Source organism: Ruditapes philippinarum, unplaced genomic scaffold (genome assembly GCF_026571515.1).
Source record: "Ruditapes philippinarum isolate M1 unplaced genomic scaffold, ASM2657151v2 ctg12961_1_1_1_1, whole genome shotgun sequence".
Lineage (NCBI taxonomy): Eukaryota > Metazoa > Mollusca > Bivalvia > Venerida > Veneridae > Ruditapes > Ruditapes philippinarum.
Window position 1 is genome coordinate 49,504 of NW_026853356.1, and position 22,109 is coordinate 71,612.

Sequence of the window (22,109 nt, forward strand, 5' to 3'; positions counted from 1 at the left end):
ATGTAACGTAGAATTGTACAATAGTAACGTAGATGTGTGCCAAAGTTTCATAGGATTGTACAATAGTAACAGATATGTGTGCCAAAGTAACGTAGAATTGTACAAAAGTAACGTAGAATTGAACAAAAGTAACGTAGAATTGTGCAGTAGTAACGTAGAAGTGTGCAAAAGCAACGTAGAATTATTGTGCAAAAGTAAATAGTGCAAATCAATGGCCGAAGCATTTGCCATTATATTTCAAAGTAAAACACGCTGAGAGAAATAAACTGGGGCAAACGACTTTACCGACATGACTTTTCAAATTTAATAAACATTTTCACTGAAAAGTATGTTTTATCTGTTGTTTTTTTTTCTCCAAGTCCTCCGTAAGAGATACAACATAAACTATAGTATTGAAGGAAATGTTTGTGTTTTGTCGATATATATAATGATGCATGTATTGCTATATTTTTTAATGATTTTTATATTCAGAATACTTGAGATATTTGCAAAACTACGCATGTCGTATAAAATATAAAAGTAAGCAGATAAAATGCGACAAAGCTTTCTTTACGCAGATTTTCTTCCTTTCAGTATAATATGACATCCCTGAATTTGCCCATTTTCTACTTTCTTAGCAAACCTTTCGTTCTTTTGGAATTTCGCATTAACAATAACAGTCATCCATTGTAAACTTAGACTACTTGTTCAATTTATTTTTAAAAAAATGCAATGCTTTATTCCACAGGCAAATGTCAAAGAAAAACTTTTTGCCAATTAATGCCCTTCTTTGTATATAAACACACCTCTAAGTTAAAACATTTGGTCACTGTCATCGGCAGGTTAAGTTTGACAAAAATATTTTTATCCCTCTTTTCATTTTTCTCAACTAATCAAATTATCTCGAACTTGGCAAAGTGAATCATGCTTTTCATAAACAGGTTTTGTTTATAATTATGAAACAACAGGCTTATGTTCATCGCGGGATAAGGAACCCCAAAGCATAAAGTGTCAATAATAAAGAAATATGTGATGATAAATAACTGTTACGGTAAGTAATATTATGAATATTACATAAAAGAAAGTTCCATGTTATATTGACGACAATTACTTCTCGGCTATACTCATGTTTAAAAGTGAAGCAAAATATGTGCAGTTTGGCCAATTTTCATTGTTAAGGTATTCTTACTGTAATGCTTTCCCGCCAAAAAATATGTAACATCGGCCAATGTCGTAACAAATCGGTCTTTTTCGGAACGCTATTTTACACAATTTTTCGGTATTTAATAAATCTTAACCATTTATAACCTGAATTTAATACATATCGATAAGGAATAAGTGATTGTAAATAATCAAATACCCAATATTTGAAGAAAAAAATGTTCCGGAAATAACCAATTTACTACGATATTGACTGTTGTTAGAATTTTTTGGCGGGAAAGCAATACAGTATGACTACCTTAATGTTCCAACAAATATCATAAAGTAAGAATTTTTATTGATAAAAGCGTTTTGATTTTTTAGAAATTGTTACGTTATATTGTTTTATTCAAATATGTAGAATTGTTAACTAATTATACTTGTTAAATTAGAAATGTGACAGAAAGACACTACTAAAAACATGGTACAAATATTTAACGCATTAACAATATCTTAAAACTTGTTATTATATGTTTTGCTAATTTCAATGGCATTGATTACCAAAGTTTCACTTTTTTATGTATTATCTGGCAATTTAATTCCATAATTTCACAATATGCTCAGTCTTGTTGATATCACAGATATTCTTATTTCTTTCAGGATTATTGAGATATGTCTACATTTTAACATGGACACCTGTATCATGAATCTCCTATATTTGTTGAAGAAAAACATCGTCATAATAGTAACAGGGCTCCAATTCCTTGTACTTTACAGACAGTATTATGACTTAGCCTTTCCTGTGATGTTTAATTCAAATAATTATTATGTTTCATTTTTATTCATCTCTGTTTGTGTTGTTTCTGTCTATTATTTACTTTTAGGACCTGTTTTGTCTTTGTTGTTACACCTAGGTATTGGATCCATTACTAACACAGTTAAGTCAACATTCGGTGTTATATATTTTTAAAAAAGTAAATTTATTAAAACACGCTTAATTTATAGTTTGACAGCTTCTTACGTCTCAATGTTGTTTTCTTTATTTACATTTATTTTCTTTATTACTAGAATCTCTTTCATTTTATCCTTAACAAATTGTTTACCAGCCTTCTTAAAGTCGATCGTTGTGAGGAGTATCCCACTGTGTTTTTATTTATATCTAATAATTCGCAATGAGAACGGTTAAACAAGAAACATATGTTTATAGGATAATGTTCACATACCGTTTTAGAATATTTTTAAAGGTATTCCGAAAGTTTTCAATTAAATTCAAATTAGTGTCAAATTATTTAATAAGTGTATGAATTTCAAGTAAATATCATCAGAATGATCATTTTATACAGCCATATCGAAATGTTAATATAATGAATTGTAACCAATATTATAAACCTAATTTTACACATGTTGCCAACAGAACCAGCACTTTAATCGTTTTGTTTTCCCATTATCTTGTTAGAATATTTCAATTTTATTAACTTCAATGAATTTGCGTCTTTTCATATTTTTGAGCCAAGATCTTGATGTTAATGTTTGCACTTTTTAGATCATAACAACAGCCTATCAAGAAAATATTCTAAACGACAATTTTGATCTTTAAGATAATATATCCATTTTATTGAAACGAAACGGGGAACTCCAAAATTACATTTCGTAGCAGGGTGGATTATCAGAAATCGGCATAAAAATTCATTTAACCATTACATATTCCAATAAGGATCTGTGTTTGGTGTGTTTTGCGACAAGTTAAAATGTCACAAAAAATATACGTTCTTCTAAAAATAACTAAAAAATAATGTTACCTGATTCAACAGTACACTAACTTTAATTTAATTGAAGTTTGTGCTCGGATTTAAGAAGGATTCGTTTAATTTTATTCTTGAGAAAAGACCTAAAATCCTTTTGTTCACTTTTCTCAAAGATTTTTCGAACATTATTGTATATATTATGTAAAGTATAGCTATTTCTAACATATCATTAATGTCTCAGAATCCACTGTCTATCCTAAAAATAAATATTTTTGTTTGCATAAAATTTACTAGCAGTACAGCAATAGTCAAGAACTATGGTATCTTTACAAATTAAAACTAGGATAAAAAAAACAAGGTAGATTGTTCTTATGTAATTTAATAAATAAATTTGCTAATAACAATAAAAAGAAACACTGCAAAACAATTATCAATGTAAAAACATGACAAAACACGTGTCACATACCGGTATCAAATTTCGAGCTTAATATCTTATAAATCCCTTTGTACAATTTTCGACGCTACTTATATTTGACTGAACTTATCCTCGCTTACTCTCTGAAGCATCAGACTGAAAAAAGCAGACGTTGCTAAGAGTACCAGAGCAAAGAAGATGATGAAGAGAATCACGTCAAGTTTCTCCAGAAACATTGCCCAGGTGTATATCTTGCCATCATCATTTGTGTTATCAACCTTACACTCTGCTGCGTCAAGCTCGTCATCGGTATGTCCTTTAGTTGGATCAACAGAAGTCGGTTTCATTGTGACGGGTTTTCGAAACTGAAAACATTTGATGCTGCATTCTTTGTCACCCATACTTGACATAAGTTTGGCTTGTATGATGGTGTACACGACGGAAAGAACGCTCATGAAGAGCATGACGATGATAAAGAGAAGAAAGTAGGAAATTTGAAGGGAATTGTCCGGTAGAGTGTCACTTACGATTGTAACGAAGATACCGTAAGAAAGGAATATGGTAATTGCGAATGAACCTTTCTCACCAGACCCAACAGGAACAAGAAACACGCAGATATTAAGAAAAGCCAACATCAGGAGAGGCATAATCAAAGTAAATGTTGCAAAGTTAGGTCGTCTCTGTAGTTGGAATTCTATGTCAATATGGTACGTGTTATACAGAAGGTACTTCCTCTTGCTGAGACTGGTTATTTTCCATGCTGAGTTCTCCGTGTATTCGTCCAGTGTGACGCTATAAGGATGGTCTAGCATAACGGTTGTTATAGTCTCATCAGATACGTAGTATGTAACCGTGCAGACTTGGTGATCGAACGGATATAACTTGATATTCACATTGCACACTACGCTATTAAAGATAAATACATGATGTACATAGGATAAATTATATTTAATCAAAATCATGGAGTGGTAATTATCATGTGTAATAATTAGTATGTATCGACTGTTATACAATACGTTTATTTCCTATCACATTTTTCACCATTTGTAATGACATTAGAATGCAGTATGCATGACTTTGCATTTTAAATGAAAACAATGATTTTTTGACACTGATCAATAAGAAATCAAGATGTAAGCATTTTGTTATTTACAAGCTATAAAAAACTTTCAAATAATCATATCAATTTCATTTTGTTTATCCTCATATACATATCTATTTAATTTTATTGAAAATGTTACATCAAATTCTTGTAATATAAGATGTATTTGACAAATCTAGAAATTAGTCTAATTTTATACCTGTATATACTTTCTGGTACCCATTGAACAGAACCGTCAGACCAGATTTTAGCAATGTCTGTTTTTGCATTTCCAACAACACCGTCACCGTCGAAGGCCTATATGAGAAAACATTCAGTGACAATCTAAAGAATTTGCTAGTATGGAGAATTGTATAGAAATAAACACATTTCTTGACTTTAAAAAAACAAGTCTTATCCGAGCCTGCCATATTGGATAAATGATTAAAAATGAGTACACATAACACGACAAAATTTATAAAATACCTTAAGTATGATTAAGCTAGGTGTCCATATTTCAGTAATAGGGACCTTTACATAATTCGTCCCCGCAAAGTCTTCGGGATTCCATGTGATCACTTCGTCTTTCCATTCAATCCTAAAGTAACCGAGGACAGAAAATTTCTGCTCGGATGTATCAAAATGCAGAACACTCTGCGGCACGAAGGTAGTGTTTACATTTACAACATGGGATTGGTCAATTCGTGGCCGGATTCTTGTGTCATAGCTATGAAAAGAAAATTATGTAGTTTGAAAGAAGTATTGAAATAAACTCAACATTTCTCTCTCTCTCTCTCTCTCTTTTTCTCTTTTTTCTCTTTTAATAAAATAATAATTTGATGACTTCGTTATCTATTTTATTGTAAAGATTAGTAAATTGCTAAATCAACAAAAACATAAAGATAAAAATCATTGAAAATACGTGTAGACATAAGATTTTTTTTGAAACATTTAATACATCATTGCTATGCAAATAAGGGGTTGTCATTTATCATGTTGATTTGTTAATATACCAAAATTACGCAAATTTTACGCACATGTTGAGTACCATTTATGATTCGCTTCAAATCTGGTTTGTTATTTCCGGAGCTCCTTTCCGCAGAAAAACTGTAGAAAATCAAGGTTGTTGTGTTTATTTTCTGGTCATTTTTTTTCTTTTTTATATATTTTGTTTCAGTTATAAAATATGATAAGCAAGATCAACAAGAAGGGGCGACTTTCAATGAACGCAACCCCCAAACGACCCAGTAATAAGAACCAGTGTCAAGGAGCCCTGGAGGACCCCAAACAAAAATAGGACAGGGCGCAAGGCTGAGCACGGACAGGATAATCACATAAATGATACTTTTAAATACTTAAAAAGAAATAATAGTAACCGACAAGGAAATCAAAGAAAACAACTATTTCATTGATTAATAGGCCCACAAAGTAAAATGGCCCTGGAGAAGGGGACTTAAGATTAGGGGGAAGGGAGGGGTGAATTAAAAAAATGAAACTAGGGGGAAAGGAAGATACTTACTGTAGACAAGAAAACAACAAGGAACACAAACAAAAGTGTCACCAAAACAGAATAAAACATCAAGACATACATCAGAGGAAAAACGAGGGTCACCCTCTTGGAACGGTCAGAAGCCTAAGGACCGAATTTCAACATATTATTTTCACAGTCTACTAGATTCTAGAGAATAAATTTCAATTCTTTATGACCGTTTTCTTGTTTGATTAAAAATTGTAATAATCGGAAAATGACAAAACTCATAAAAATCATGAAAGCGTAGATTTTTTGAAGGCACATTCATGAAGCAGCATTCGCATACTTGCAGCAATCAGATAAAAGGAATAAACTGTTGCTGTGTTACCTCTTTGACACTGAGAATTTCGTTTAGCTTTCAGTAGAAAATATAAGTATTGATTTTGATAAATTTGATTATAGAGGTGACATAATTTTAATAAATTGAAGAAACAGTTTTGTATAAAGAGACACGTGGAATAGCTGTGGGGTTTTGAAATTTACATCTTTCAAGAACGATTGTAGTACCTTAATACAGAATACTCCCTGATATAATAACAGCCAGCTAGGCCAAACTACAGCTTATATAACTTAATCTGTTGGATAAAAGCATATGAATTAACAATAAACACAACCACCTACCTTGATTTAACAAAGTTTTAAGCAGATCGTAGAACCGTTAATTTCAAACCTGATTTGACGTGAAGAATCAATGCTGGCAAATGTGTATGCGTTGAGTAGGTGTGTTAATGCAGAATCATTCTTACTCCGACAGAGTTGCGTTAAATAATGATTTCATCCCATCTAGATCTGATCCAACATGATCACTTTCTTTATCAATGGCTTGCGATGCTGCTGTGCCGAACGTAGTTTTTTTAACAGGTGGCCCCACAGTAATAAAAAATGTCTCGAACGTAGTAGGTGGTCCCACAGTAACAAAGACTTGGGGGCTGCTGATCGTCACGAGGTTATTAAATAAAATCACTTTATACACGAACGAGATTATGTAAAACATTTTCACCAATTCTACTATTCAAAGTTTTTTTTCTCAGAGCAAATTGCCAGACTATTACTGGACCGTAGAGATATACCGTATGTCCTTTATGAAGCCTGGACTGATAATATATGAGATATACGCAGGAGACTATATCAATATTTGTACTTACTAGATATTTTAATCAATCATTAAGTAAATATTGGTCAGCGATGTTTCATCGTAAAAACAGCACGGGACTCAAACTTTCGTAAAGTTATTAAAAAAAGAGTAACTTCGGACTGTCTTTCAATATTTATGAGATTATATATTTACTAAGATGCAATTATGCATTCGTATCAATATGCGCACGTATCAAACATGAAGGAAAACAAGCTTTCAAAACAGTTTTAATTCTGCATATGACTTCATTTCTTTTGTTTGTCATGCCTTTTTATACTCTGTGTTGCCTAATATCCAACCCAAAAGTAAACTTTGAGGCTTGTTGTTAAACAAGCGTTCTTGTAATAGAATAATCTTATTATATTTCTTTACGTATAACTTACCCGACAAATTAACTTTGCGAAGATTTGTTTATTATAACTTGAGAAGTAACCTAATTTTATTGACATAAAAGAAAACAAAATTTATGCAATTGCATCTAAATCTGTCCAACAGATTAATTGATTTTTTTCCAGATTGCATATTATGTGTAAAATGTTATTTATTGTCAAATAAATACCAAGCTACATTTTTCTGCAAACGCACTCGAACTAAAATAAATGCATGTTTTCAACAAAAAATCTCCAGACGTTATATTTAGAAAGTATATTATCTTATTTCTTCATCTCACTTATTGTAGGTTTGTCTTAGGTGTGTTAGTTTAAAAAAAAACGTGTTTAAGTTTTGAAAGCAACATATTCAATTTCTTTATAATATAACACGTATGTTTAGTCAAAGAGTCCCTATGGTATTACTATTTTATTCCTTGTTTTTATTTTGCGAGTCCAAAACATTCAGTTCAAATCACTATCAATAGCGTCGTTTAAATCTTCAGAAAATCATTATCAAATTTGTTCTAGGAGAACAAAGAAACAAAAAGTCATTATTCATTGTTGAATACAATACTGATTCTATTGGACTTGTACAAAATAACAATACTTATAGTACACTCGGCGTGTGCCTTGATCAATAAAGGTTTGACAGCTGTGTATTCGACCAATATAATTCAGTATTGTACTCAACATTGTGCAACACACTTTATTTACCACTGTATATGTAAAATTATAAGCTAAAAATTGGTTTATAATCCACGAAAAAGGTTTATGTCAATAATTACAAAGCTTAGCATCCTTTCAGAAATATCAGTGACCTTGAGAAAAGAAATGAATTCTTCTCCTATTCACTTTAATATGAAAGAAACATAAAGCGTCAGGACCATAATTTCCTCAAAACTTATTAAGGTATTACACCCTAGTGCATTACCTCCGCTTTGAAGAGTATTCAAATAGGCGCATTGAAAAATTGAAAATGATGGCCATGGGTTCAATCCCCAGAAGGGTCAACTTTTTTTTTCTTTCTTTTTTTCTTTTAACATTATTTATGTATCTCTCATGTCCCATTTGGAAAGAAAAAAGTGTTTGATTTTGATTTTTTAATTTATATAGGTATTTATTGGCTAAATTATGCTAAATCTAGTAATAAATATGGTACCTGATATTTCTAAAGTGTAAGATAATCAAAACTAGACGATAAAAGTATTTCATATTTTACAAGATCAACTAATATACTTTTTTAAAAAATTTAGGGAAACTTTGAAAACAGGCACTCATTTGGGTAAATTTTAAGATTTTTTTAAATTAGGCTCCCTAAGTAGAAAAATGGTCAGACACATGGTAAAAATGGGTTGGGTAGGGTAACATTTTTATACAGATTTCATAAATTTTATGTAGAAACCATAATTTTGCTTATTTGGATTGTAAGCTGAATGGTACTATTTGTTTCTTACCAAAAATTAATGGGAAAACATTTTTCATTTGAATGTTTTTTTTAGATCCTGATAGTGCCCATTAGGGTCCTAATACCTTAAATCATAAAGCCCCCACAAATATTCGAAAAACGCTTGATAATAATAGCTATTTCACAGTTTGGTGGCAATTCCCTAGGAATGTTATGAGCTGCACACAGAACAGTGTTGAAAATGACCGAAGAGCCTGAATGTTGTAAGCAATCATCTAACGTCAAATCCCCGGCATTATTCACCAGGGCACTTTATGATTAGAAAGGTTCGCTGCTAGACTAAGAAATGTTTAATGTAAAAACCAAGCAAAATAGAATCTTTTACACAAAATCCCGCAAATATGCATTTGAGTACTTGGTGGCAATAATTATGTGAAAAAAATGGAAAAGTAGAAATGTCACTCAAAAGAATATATGCCTCAATAAAGTCTTGACATATATATAATGTGAACAAAAAATGACTATAGCAATGTCAAATATAATAAAAATAATAATAACTGCAATACTATAAGTAAACGTATTTGGTGACTTTTATTTAAATTTGTTGAAATCCTATGGTTAAACTTGGAAACCTTACGTCCAAATTAAAAATATTGCAGGCTAAGTGTAATAGAAATTGCACAGTCTGAGTTGAATGCCATTCTACATTGAAAACTTTATTAATCACGTCTCTTTTGGAAAACTGATTCAAAATCTTTTAAAAAAACTTTCAATTTAATTTTTTTTATTAAACAAGAATTTTTCATGAGTATTGCTAACCCCAAACCCCCATAATCCACCTACCGGGTTTAGAAACCCCAAACCCAAACATTCTGGGACGGGCCAAAATTGCCCCCCTTTTTCCAAATTTTGCCCCAGTGAATGAATGACATGAATGAACTTAAATCTTTTGAGTTCTAAGTTTGTTTATATCACAGTAATTTGTTAAGTTTCCCTGTCTAGTAAGGAAATTATGTTTATACAACCTTGTCATATTATTACGATGTGGGATTTTAAAGTAAATCCTATAAGGAATGAAGAAGTTGGAGTGAAAAATACCAATTTCTCGAAAAAAAAATCTAAGTTCAAGGGAGACATAAATCTGGAAATAGTCTTGCTAGTGTATTTAACCTTTTCAAAAATGTTGAGTGATAATAAGAAACATATCTATGAAGTTTGAAGTAGATACATTAGGAAATAAAGAAGTTATTTAAAAAAGACAACATTTTTTTCATAAACATTTTAAGTTCATGGGAAGTAATACTAATAATTTTTGTGCTAGAGTTGTAAACCTTGTCACATATGATGTAGTTGATGACCATAAACTTATATTTAAAGTTTGAAGTAAACACCTTCAGAAATAAAGAACTTATAGTGAAAAAGCTGAAAAATTTAAATCAGAAATCTTGAAATTCAGGCTTTTAGTTGCCATAGCAACCAGAAAAGAAAAAGAAAAGAAAAAAATGTGCATAATCTCAAGACTACCAGCTACCCATATTTCAAGTTTCATAAAAATATTTTCAGTACTTTTTGAGTTATCACTGGATCTAGTTTATGTGTTAAATTTGCCATATTTTCAGACTATTTGTTGCCATAGCAACCCGAATTTTCAACATTGAAAGAAAACAAACACACGTGCATAATCTCCATACTGCCATCTATTTATATATATATCAAGTTTCATAAAAATATTTTCAGTACTTTTTGCGTTATCGCGGGATCCAGTTTTGTGGACGGACCGACTGACAGACAGACGGACGGACAGACGGACAGAGGGTAAACCTAAAGTCTTATAAGTCGTAATTATAATTTAAATACGGCGCATTGGATTACGTTTTGAGCCAATGGTCGCAACTATTGATATGATTTTATAATGGTATTGATAATGTGTGATGTCTGATATTCCGTGTGTATTTTTTTTTTATTTCTACACATACACCCAACAGTGGTGACTAATTCGAATGTTTTTGCACTTTAATATTTTTTCTCTGTTTTGATTTAAAATTTGTTTTTCGTTTCTTGATATATCTCTTTGCGTTTTCCGCTATGGCTGAAAAATAACTCTTTTTTCGTTGTTGTTGTTATGGTTGGGGTTTTCTAGTATTTCTCACTTGAATTCAGTATTTTAATTCACCTTAAGGATATGCCGCCTGTATTAATCATTTGTCTGTTGACATCTTATCTGTGATACACAGGCTTCTAAATTCTCATTTGTTTTGTTGCGCCCGTTGTTTTCTCATTTTGGCACGCACACGAAGAATTCTTTTACTTTCATCGAATGGCTATTATGTGTCATACTTATATGATGAGCACATTTGCGGGTATTTTTGAAATTAAGTTTCATATGAAATGTATTTTGCTTTTAAGACGATGCCTTTGGGTATATACGAAGCAAGTATACATTAAAGTGAAATATCTAGATAGATAAATAAAGATAAAAATGTTAAAATGTAATTATAACAGATGTATGACAAATAAAACACGGAAGTACATTTTCCCGTAAATGACCGCTCAACACAATTTAAAAGTTATATTGATACGATGAAAACTTACAAACTTACACAACAGCAGGTGTCAAGTGCTGTGTGGCAGCCGTAAAAGTTACCCGTACCTCACTTTCAAAAATATGTGTCTAGTCACATACACAATTCATGTAAGAACAATAGCTCCATAAAAAACAAGACTACCTTTTGTTGTATCTTAAAAACAAGCTTTGTTGTGTTTAAGAAAAAAGAGTATTTTCATTTGCTTAACTGAAATATAATATTTTCTGTTTGTATTTGTTTGTTTTCTATGGTTTCTTATGATTTGTTTTTAGTTATAATTAAGTATTAAACACATCACATACACAGTAAGATCTTTCTATGTTTTTAAACAAGTGTAAAATGTAACACAGACTACAGACAAACACTCAAACGCGATAAATATTTATTAAAATATTTCTCAAACATAGATATCTATAATGTAAACCTTAATTATTTACCTATGCTTTTTATAGTTAATAGAATGGACTAGAGAGTTGTATTTTTAGAATTAACCTGCTGTGTAATTTGTTTATTCTAGTGATTGCCACAATAAACAGTTGTTATGCTGTTTGTGTGAATATAAATCTTGTTAATATTTTAAATACTTAAAATGTATTGCAATTGTATGTTAAAATGCACGATTACTAAAAGTGTCTACTGAAATTAAATGTATTAAATTTAAAAGCATGTCTCAGTCCGTCGGTTTCATAAACTTGAAGTGCTACTGTAACAGTATTAATGTATACATTAATATAACTAAATATAGATTTGTAACTTGTACTATAATCTACTGTTTACTTTTGTTGAAACACGTGTAAAAGATTTTAAAAGTAAGTACATGTTTTTGTTTTTATCTAGTGTGTGTAATGCAGCTTTCCATAGCTGATCCGTACCAATATCTTAATAGCAATTTTTCACTGAATCTGAACTAATTGGTCATAACAGTAGCAAAGTGTAAACAATCTATAATTTATTTTTTTGATTTTCACACAAAAAACTATATCGCTATAACTGTTTGTAATGCCTAAAAGCAAAATATAGTTAAGGCAATTGGTCAATGGCAATTATAAAACATCAAAAATAAAGATTTAAAGAAATAATAAAAAATGCATTTCTGTAGCATAACATGTCTTTAAGTGAATAAGAGGATATTATTATGCGAATTAGTTTCATAATGAAATATTAACACATTTGTATTTCTATAGATACAGAAAATGACCGACTTTAGTAATATACATTTTTCAATGCTTTAAACTTTGAATTATTGTAAATTAGTATTGTCAAAACCCGGCACAGAAGGTCGCAGATTTTCAGTTGCACTCTCTTTTGATTAATCATTATTATTATTTAATTTTATTTAATTATATTTTTTGTGAGTGTTTCTTTTCCAAATGTGAAATTTGAAAATATGCTATGTTGTGCTATGTTGATTTCTCATTTGAATCTTTTGTAAATCATTTCGAATTCGATTAAACATTAAAATTCACCTGTAGGATGAATACACTGTTTGTTTTAGAAATTTCGAAGTTATACACAAATATCAAATATCACAACAAATTAAAACAAGAGAAGTCAAATGTTAAATCTATTTGATAGATGTGCATTTTGGACACCACAATTTAACGTACTACAAATATTATAGACTATATGCTAAACATAGGACAGTAAAATTGAAAGAACAAAAACAATACGTTTAAATCATTTAATAAACAAAGTTAGTGTATAAGACGATAAATAATCAAACTGATAAATAAACAGGAAAACAATAATGCAATAACTATAACTATTTAAATTGAATAATATATTAACAAAAGAGAAACAAATAAACATATAAATATCTAATGACATGCAAAGCCATAACAAACATGTGTTGTTCAAACGATTATATATCCGAATGTTTTATTCATAATTATGCAGTAAGTTTTAACAGGTCATCCTCTGAAGTATTCTAAGTGAAAATGATTTGAAGTGGCCGTAGCCTTGAAGACTAACGTAAATAAAAACAAACAATAAAATCAGTAATAGGTCACATACACGTGATCATGACTGCTTAATGTTATTGTCTTATTGTAACTTTTTCAATTGTTTTATGCCGTCCATGTTAAGTTACTCATTATGATTCATATATTCATGTCAATCTAAAAACAACAACACACACACTGTTAAACAACTATTCAGATAAAATTTAACATTGGTTCTCAAATTGTGTACATTTTGTTATGTACATCTTATCATACATTCTATATAGATGGTCTATGACACCTATATTTTACTGAACTTATCCTCGCTTACTCTTTGAAGCATCAGACTGAAGAAAGCAGACGTTGCTAAGAGTACCAGAGCAAAGAAGATGATGAAGAGAATTACGTCGAGTTTCTCCAGAAACATTGCCCATGTATATATCTCATCATCTTCGTCATTTCTGCTGACTGGTTTACAATCTGCTGGATCATTCTCGTCATCCGTATATCCTTTTGTTGGATCAAAAGGTGTCGGTATCATTATCACGGGTTTTCTAGGTTGAAAACATTTGATGCTGCATTCTTTGTCACCCATACTTGACATAAGTTTGGCTTGTATGATGGTGTACACGACGGAAAGAACGCTCATAAAGAGCAGGACGATGATGAAAAGTATAAAGTAAGAAATTTGAAGGGAGTTGTCCGGTAGAGTGTTACTTATGATTGTAACGAAAATACCGTAAGAAAGGAATATGGTAATTGCGAAAGAACCTTTCTCCCCAGACCCAACTGGAACAAGGAACACGCAGATATTTAGAAAGGCTAACATCAGGAGAGGCATAATCAAAGTAAATGTTGCAAAGTTAGGTCGTCTCTGTAGCTGGAATTCTATGTCAATGTGGTACGTGTTATACAGAAGGTACTTCCTCTTGCTGAGACTGGTTATTTTCCACGCTGAATTCTCCGTGTATTCGTCAAGAGTGACGCTATAAGGATGGTCTAGCATAACGGTTGTTATAGTCTCATCAGATACGTAATATGTAACTGTGCAGACTTGGTGATCAAACGGATATAACTTGATGTTCACATTGCAAACCACGCTAAAAAGAGATATTTTTTATATAATCAAACTAATTGGTGGTTATTTATCGTTTGTAATCGTTAGTATACATCCCTCGTTATTTAGAAATAAATTTAATTTTTATTTCAAATTTCGTCATCATTATTTATGTCATTAAAATAAAGTACACATTTATTTGCATATTTAATAAAAGAAATTCCCTTTTGACACTGATTACACCCAATCACGATATCAGGATTGTATATGTAACATGCACATACAATCCTAAGACATAACCTTATAAATATCATTTGATTTTTATCATATATGTTCATTTATGTAACTGAATTGAATATGGTAAATCAAGTCATCGTAATAGTAGATGTATTCGAGTAATCTAAAAGTCCTCGTTATATCAGGTGTGTTCGAGAAATCTTATAAAATGTACTAATTTAGATACCTGTATATACTTTCTGGTACCCACTGAACAGAACCGTCAGACCAGATTTTAGCAATGTCTGTTTTAGCACTGCCAACAACACCGTCACCGTCAAAGGCCTATAAAAAAAACATTCAGTAATAGTCTGAAGAATTTGCTAGTATCGAGATGGATTGTAAAGAAATAAAAAGAAATAAAAACATGTTATGATTTTGCAAGTCCTGTCAATTTCTATATAATTACCATTAGGTTTCTTCTTAACATATGTCAGTATAATCAGAAACTGATAATTCCCTATTGAACCAAACCTTCTATATTAGCACATAAACACGACAAAGTTGTTATAATACATTTAGTATAATTAGGCTCGGTGTCCATATTTCAGTAATAGGAACTTTTACATAATTCGTCCCAGCAAAGTCTTCGGGATTCCACGTCATCACTTCGTCTTTCCATTCAATCCTGAAGTAACAAAAGGACAGAGAATTTCTGCTCGGATGTATCAAAATGCAGAACACTCTGTGGCACGAAGGTAGTGTTAACATTAACAACAAGGGATTGGTCAATTCGTGGCCGGATTCTTGTGTCATAGCTGTGAAAAAGAAATAAAGTAATAAAAAAAATATTGAAATAAATCATTTTTGATTAAAACGTTTTTATAAAAAAACGCTAACGTTTTAAGCCTTATTTCTGACCTTCCTGTGAATTTGAAAAAAATGGTGTGATTTGTTTTTATCTGTTTTATCTTAAAAGTAAAGTGTTAAATGAACATTGAATCGTGTAAAAATGTTCCATGTATAATATTTAAGTTCTTAAGTTATTCTTTCATCATTCAAAATATTATCAAAATATACTTGTTTCCTTTCTCCTGATTTTTAATTTTGTATTCATCTGAATATTTTTTCAACATTTAATGCATAAATACGAAAGTAAGTGTTGGGATTTATCCTGTTGTTTTCATCACACACATTCAAGACACATGTTGAGTACCATTAATGATTCGCTTTCAATCAGGCGTGTGATTTTTTGAGCTTCAATTCTGCGAAATAACTGTGGAAAATGACGGTATGCGAGTTTGTTGTTTGTTTTTATTTTGTCATTTTATTCTTATTTATTTTTGAAATTTTTGCCAATATAAAACACAATTTAATACAACGTCCTCCGCCTCGGGAAGTTTTATATGAAGCATAAAATTGTGCTATTTCAAAAGATTGAGGTATGGATCTCAGAACATTCAGTCTAAAATTATGATAAATACAACAATAAATTTATTAAAAAAAATAAAATGAAACACGGAATTTAAAAAAATTATCATGTTAAACTTTGACCTCTAAGTGTGACCTTGACCTTGGAGGTAAGGGAGCAGATGTTGTGCATGACATAACGTCTTATTATTGAGACTATTTGTGCCAAGTATTTTTAAAATCCCTTGAACTATGACGATGTTATAGATTTGACACAAAATATACCCTATTACAGACTATGTAAATCTTTGACCTCTACGTGTGACCTTGACCTTGGAGGTAGGGACACAGATGTTACCCATGACATATCATCTAATCATTGTGACTATAATTTGTGCCAAGTATTTTCAAAATCCCTTAATCTATGAAGAAGTAATGGACGGGACACAAAATATACCAACTAACAGACTCTGTTAACTTTCGACCTCTAAATGTGACCTTGACCTTGGAGGTAGGGGTGCAGGTGTTGTACTTGACATATCGTCTTATTATTGTGAACATTTGTGCCAAGTTATTTCAAAATCCCTTGATTTATGAAGAAGTTCTAGATCCGACACAAAATATACCTTATAACAGACTATGTTAATTTTTTACCTCTAAGTGTGACCTTGACCTTGGAGGTAGGGATGCATGTGTTGCGCATGACACATCCTCTTATTATAGTGACTATTTGTGCGAAGTATCTTCAAAATCCTTTGATCTATGAAAAAGTTATGGACCGGACACGAAATATACCCTGTAACAGACTATGATAATATTCGACCTCCAAGTGTGACCTTGACCTTGAAGGTAGGTGACTGTTTTTTGCGCATGACACATCGTCTAATTATGGCGAGCAAATATGGCATGTATATTTACAAAATCCCTTCATAGATAAGAAAGTTATGGACCAGACACGACATATACCCTCAAAAAGTCAATGTTGACCTTGAATGAGCAAGTGCGACCTTGACCCTGGAGGTAGGGGTCTGGTTGTTGTGCATGACACATCGTCTTATTATAATAAACATTTGTGCCAAGTTATTTCAAATTCCTTTCATAAATGACAAAGTCATGGACCGGAAACGAAAGTGTGACGGACGGACAGACGGACAGACAGACGTACGGAGCCTACTTCTATATCTCCCTTTTTTTCTTCGAAAAGGCGGGGGACAATAAATATACCATAATGTTTTCACCGCAGATACGTGCATATAAATATGGTTGTTCTAGTTTTTACCCCTGAAATGTCCAGTACTAGTATGTATGTGCTTACACACTCTTTGTAAAAGTGGAGGGTTAGAAAAGTCTGACAAGAAAAAACTATCAGTCCAAATTGACTAACATGTATTAAAAAAACACTTTTGTCGGGAAATAAATAATTTATTCTGATTTTTTTATTACTTAAATATACATACAAATCAAGTAAATATGATATTACCGGTTTAAAGGACTTAAATACAGTTTACACCATTTAACATATGTTATCTCATTTAATAATGTCAGCGCAAAAAAGTATGATAAACTAGTATTTCACTTTATCTATCATTAGCACATTAGGATTAGTGATGTCTTCTAATTACATGTATGTTAGATCTATATTACCATAAACAGGCTCAATCAAACCGTGTCTGCAACATTTTTTTTATTTTTCGTTTTGTACCCAGGTGTATACCTTATCATCATCATCATTTCTGTTATCTACTTTACAATTTGCTGGATCATGTTCGGTAAACTGTAAAGCTGGTTAAAATTTATTAGTATGTATTTACTTAATTAAGTTGGTACGCGGCTGCGCCGAGTCTGACCAATTTATTTTTGTAAATTCGTACTACTATACTTTAACCTGTCCCAAAGCTTAGTATCCATATTTGAGTAATAGGGATTGTTACATAATTCGTCCCCGACAAATCTTTGGGATTCCACATGACCACTTCGTGTTTCAATTCAATCTATTCAATTTTAAAGTAAAGTATCCCAAACTTCTTCTTCTTCTTATTATTATTATGATTATTTAAGTAATAATGTGATGACTCCCTTAGCTATTCTGTTGTTAAATGAACGGAAAATAGTTAAAGCTACGGTCTCACTTATTCCAGGCAGAGCCAAGGACCACCCGATAAGTTACTGGGATGATCCGGGAAGAACCGGGGTGTAATTATTGTTGCGGTCACACCTACCCCGCACTACGGTAATTCCCAACTAACAACTCAGGATGCGCTCCGGACCATCCAGGCAGAGCCCAGGTGAAGCTACGGTTCATGCCGGTGCTTCCCCGGTGGTTCCCGGATGACGCCGGAGGAGCCCCGGTTGACCCAGGCAGAGCCCCGGTCTATCCAGGCAGAGCTTAGTATTGTTTTTAAAATGTACACTCATGAAGCAGCATTCTCGTACCTGTGCATCACACAAAAAGAATAAAATAAACTTTTTCTTTATTCCCTCCTTGACAAGGCTAATTAACTATAAGCTGTCAGTAGACAAAAAGCACTATAAATGAAGAGACAACTTTGATATATCGAGAGAAAAGTTTTGTTTCAATGTGCACGCGGAATATTTGTGCATTTTTGAAATTTACATCTTTCAAAATAAAGATTTTAATATCATTAAACATAAAAGATAAACACTATTATAGCATCAAGCCATGTCAAACTACATCTTAAATTATTAAAAATGTTGATATAAGTTATATGAAGTAATTGAACATACAACCACCTACCTTAGCAGAATAATATGACCGTTTATTGCAAACCTGATTTGAAGAACAGTTGCAAAGGTGTGTAATTTAAGTAGGTAACATTCTTACTCCGACAGAGTTGCATTAAATAATGCTTTCATCCCATCTAGATCTGTTCCAACATGATCGCTTTCTTTATCGTCGGCTATGACAGCAAGTTCGTTTGATTCCCAATCAAAAAGGACTGGCACGGCCTGGCCAAAGATCGTAACGAGGTTATTAAAGAATATCAATGTAAACAGGAACGCGATTCTGTAAAACATGTTCACTCAGATATATTTTCCAGACTATTATCTAACAGTAGAGATATACCATACGTCCTTCAATGCAGACTGGAATCAATTGATATAAGAGATATACGCAGGAGAATAACTTTAGGCTTTCCAGATATTCTTTAATCAATCATGAAGTAAATATGTGTCGCTTAAGTTTAATTAACAAACAGCAGATATATTTAATACGAAGCTCTTAAAATTTATAAAATAGGAGTAACTACGAATTGCCCTTTCAATATATTGATATTTAAATACAAGTATGCATGTGTATAGCTACGTATCAAACATGACAGAAAAAAAAATGTTTCTTTTTTTTCCAGGATTTCTGAATCACTGATCACATAATGGTATGTCTTATTCATAGTTTGGCAAAACATTTCTTTTTGTTTTAAAATAATCATTTTTACGTTATGTCTTTTCGTAAAGCTTACGCGTAAATAAACCAGGCAGAGATTGTGTTTATTATAACTTGTGACTAATTTATTGACTAAAACGATCTAAAAAAAAAGATAAACGAGTGCATCTACAACTTTTCAACAGATACGTTGGAGTTTTCCGGAATCTGATGATACAAGTCTCTGACTTGTCATTAAAATCCCAAAAACTGCAGCTCAACAATTATAATCAGATATTCAAAAAATAACGTTGGTAGACAAATTGCCTGTCACCTTTAATCTAGGTAAGGCAAAATCACTTATCATCTCCAGAAAATGAAACAGTTAACACCAACCACTCCAAATGATAAATCAAAATTAACCAAAATATACCTGATGTAACTGACCATAAACACTTGTGTTTTTTCTTATCTAACAATTGCCAATAGCATTCACATATTAGATATATTAGTGATTAAGCATGGAAACGAAATGAAAAAATTAAAATTTATATTAGATGTAATCTTTAGAAATAATTAATACGTCGTGTATAAGACCAAGTCTCGAATATGCTGACGACGAATTAGGAAATGCATTTCAATAAGAATTTGGTCTTTTAGATAGAATACAAAACGAGTGTGCTAGAATATAATCGGGTGTAACGAGGCTGGTTTCTATAAATAATCTTAAAAATGAAATCAGTTTGGAAACATTAGAGCAGAGACGTCATAATCATAGACTTATTTTGTTTTACAAAATTAAATACGACATACAATGTAGCACCTGCCTTCACCAATACCTGATCCCACAAACACAGGCTACAACTTAAGGAACTCAAATGACAAAAGCGGTATATCAACTACATTATATTTTTTCCCCAACTGCCATACCTGAGTGGAACAATCTACCTCTAAACATACGAAATTTGCCAACATTTTCAATGTTTAAAAGTTATCAACAACATAACTAGAAATGTACCCCGAAATACTTCTATTATGGTGAAAGGAAACTTCATATATGACACAAATTGCAGCTCCTTAAACTACCACCTTTTTTAAAAAGATATATCTCTAATACAGATAACTACAGCGGCATTATGCTGTAAATATTTATCGTAAATATTTGCCATTATCATTTATTGTTGAATCGTCATTGTAATTATCAACCTTTTGATATATAAAAGCTAATAAATCTGTACTTGACAAGAAGAAATATGCATCATGTCTCTTTAATATATGACTTAATGTAACAAAATTAACCTTTAACTTATTTTGTCTTCATACCCTGTATTATAATATAATGTTTACTTTTAAAGTATGCATTAATTTGTTTATCTATTGAGCGTTATGCAGCTTACAAAGTCTGAACCTCACAAATTTTATAATTTCAATGTTTTAAAATATAAAGGCATTTTCTGTCTTAAAATAAATACATATTTTAGTGTTTTAAAGAACAATTATAATGAGTTTATATAACATCTAAATAAAGGTATTTGAGCATGTAACAAAAACATCACTCAAAGAATGTAGTATGTATTTTGAAATAATTTGTTATAAAATTAGCAAAGTGTAAACAAACTGGTATTTTGACTTCCACACAAAATACGAAAGCACTATAACTTAATGTATTGCAAAAATGCAATAAAGCTGAGGATAGTTCAAATAATTGGTCAATGACTATTTTTTTTCATTTTTCGAAACTATAACAGAACATGAATTAATTTTTAAAAATTAAAAAAAAATATTTTAAGGGAGCAAGAACAGATTTTTTTGTGAATAAAAAAATGATAGATTCAATGCTTCAATTTCAGTTAACGAACGATTTTCATTCAATGCTTTCAGTTTTGAATTATTGCAAAAGGAAGATTGTCAAAACTTGGCAAAGGAAAGTGTTTCAGATGTACAATTGCACTACTATTTTGACTAACCATATGGTTTGTCTTTCAAGATAAACTTAACATTTGCCATAAACATACGGCCGGGGAGAGATAGTATGATAATATAATCTTTAATACAAAAACAAATGTATAATTATTATAAAATAGTTTCCATTATTTATTCTTTTTTATTCTTAATATTTTTAATAATAAGTTCAGAAAATATTATATATTGTGTTATGTTATCTTTTCGTATTTAAACCTTTTGTAAATCTGTTTCGATGCTTGAATAATGACATTCAAATTCCACTTTGTTTGAGAAAAATAAGCTACATATTTCGTGTTTTAAATTCTGGCTAAATACAGGCGGTTGAAAATAATTTACATAATGTGCGCATGGAATTTTGCAATTATAAAATCGTCGCTACAAATAAAAACAAAAACAGTCAAATTTTATATGTTTGGCTAGATAGCCTATTTTGGTACCTACAATATAACAAGCTTCAAGCAGTATAACCTAACTATATGCCAACATTGTGGCATTAAAATTGAATAAACAGTCATAAACAGATAATTTTATAAACGAAGTGTATAAACAAAAAATGAACAGAAAATAACGAAATACGTATTGGAAAATTGTTTATCGAAATAAAAAAAGAAGAGATAAAATAAACATAAATATATAAAAGAGAAATACCGAACAATAACACGTTTATGACAATGTGCTCATGTAAGTTAAATTTTTTAAATGTTCTAATCACATTAAATTTCATACGGCGAATGTTAAAGTGACATTAAGCC

General features: G+C 31.2%; 2 protein-coding genes across 2 annotated transcripts; both read right to left on the minus strand.

Moving 5' to 3' along the window:
* Positions 1 to 3,389: 3,389 nt before the first annotated feature.
* LOC132736614 (neuronal acetylcholine receptor subunit beta-4-like) lies at positions 3,390 to 6,885 on the minus strand. Its single transcript, XM_060723776.1, has 4 exons — positions 6,638 to 6,885; positions 4,847 to 5,087; positions 4,581 to 4,678; positions 3,390 to 4,185 (listed from the first exon to the last, which is right to left on the minus strand). Exons 1-4 carry the CDS (start codon positions 6,883 to 6,885, stop codon positions 3,390 to 3,392), a joined length of 1,383 nt encoding a protein of 460 aa, XP_060579759.1.
* A 6,373-nt stretch (positions 6,886 to 13,258) lies between these two features.
* On the minus strand, positions 13,259 to 19,214 carry LOC132736612 (neuronal acetylcholine receptor subunit beta-4-like). The gene is made up of 4 exons (XM_060723775.1): positions 18,853 to 19,214; positions 15,177 to 15,418; positions 14,848 to 14,945; positions 13,259 to 14,427 (listed from the first exon to the last, which is right to left on the minus strand). The coding sequence occupies exons 1-4, from the start codon at positions 18,866 to 18,868 to the stop codon at positions 13,629 to 13,631; spliced, it is 1,155 nt and encodes a 384-aa protein (XP_060579758.1). The 5' UTR covers positions 18,869 to 19,214; the 3' UTR covers positions 13,259 to 13,628.
* Between the last annotated feature and the right edge of the window lie 2,895 nt (positions 19,215 to 22,109).

What these genes read in the sequence shown, in the direction of transcription:
- LOC132736612 (XM_060723775.1), bottom strand. An exon ending in CGAGCCTAATTATACTAAAT is followed by an intron (nt 14,946 to 15,176) that starts GTATTATAACAA and finishes TTTTTTTTATAG; the next exon opens with GCCTTTGACGGTGACGGTGT. An exon ending in GTACCAGAAAGTATATACAG is followed by an intron (nt 14,428 to 14,847) that starts GTATCTAAATTA and finishes ATCTCTTTTTAG; the next exon opens with CGTGGTTTGCAATGTGAACA.
- LOC132736614 (XM_060723776.1), bottom strand. Translation starts at nt 6,885, where the DNA reads ATGTTTTACATAATCTCGTTCGTGTATAAAGTGATTTTATTTAATAAC. An exon ending in CTAGCTTAATCATACTTAAG is followed by an intron (nt 4,679 to 4,846) that starts GTATTTTATAAA and finishes TTTCTCATATAG; the next exon opens with GCCTTCGACGGTGACGGTGT. An exon ending in GTACCAGAAAGTATATACAG is followed by an intron (nt 4,186 to 4,580) that starts GTATAAAATTAG and finishes TATCTTTAATAG; the next exon opens with CGTAGTGTGCAATGTGAATA.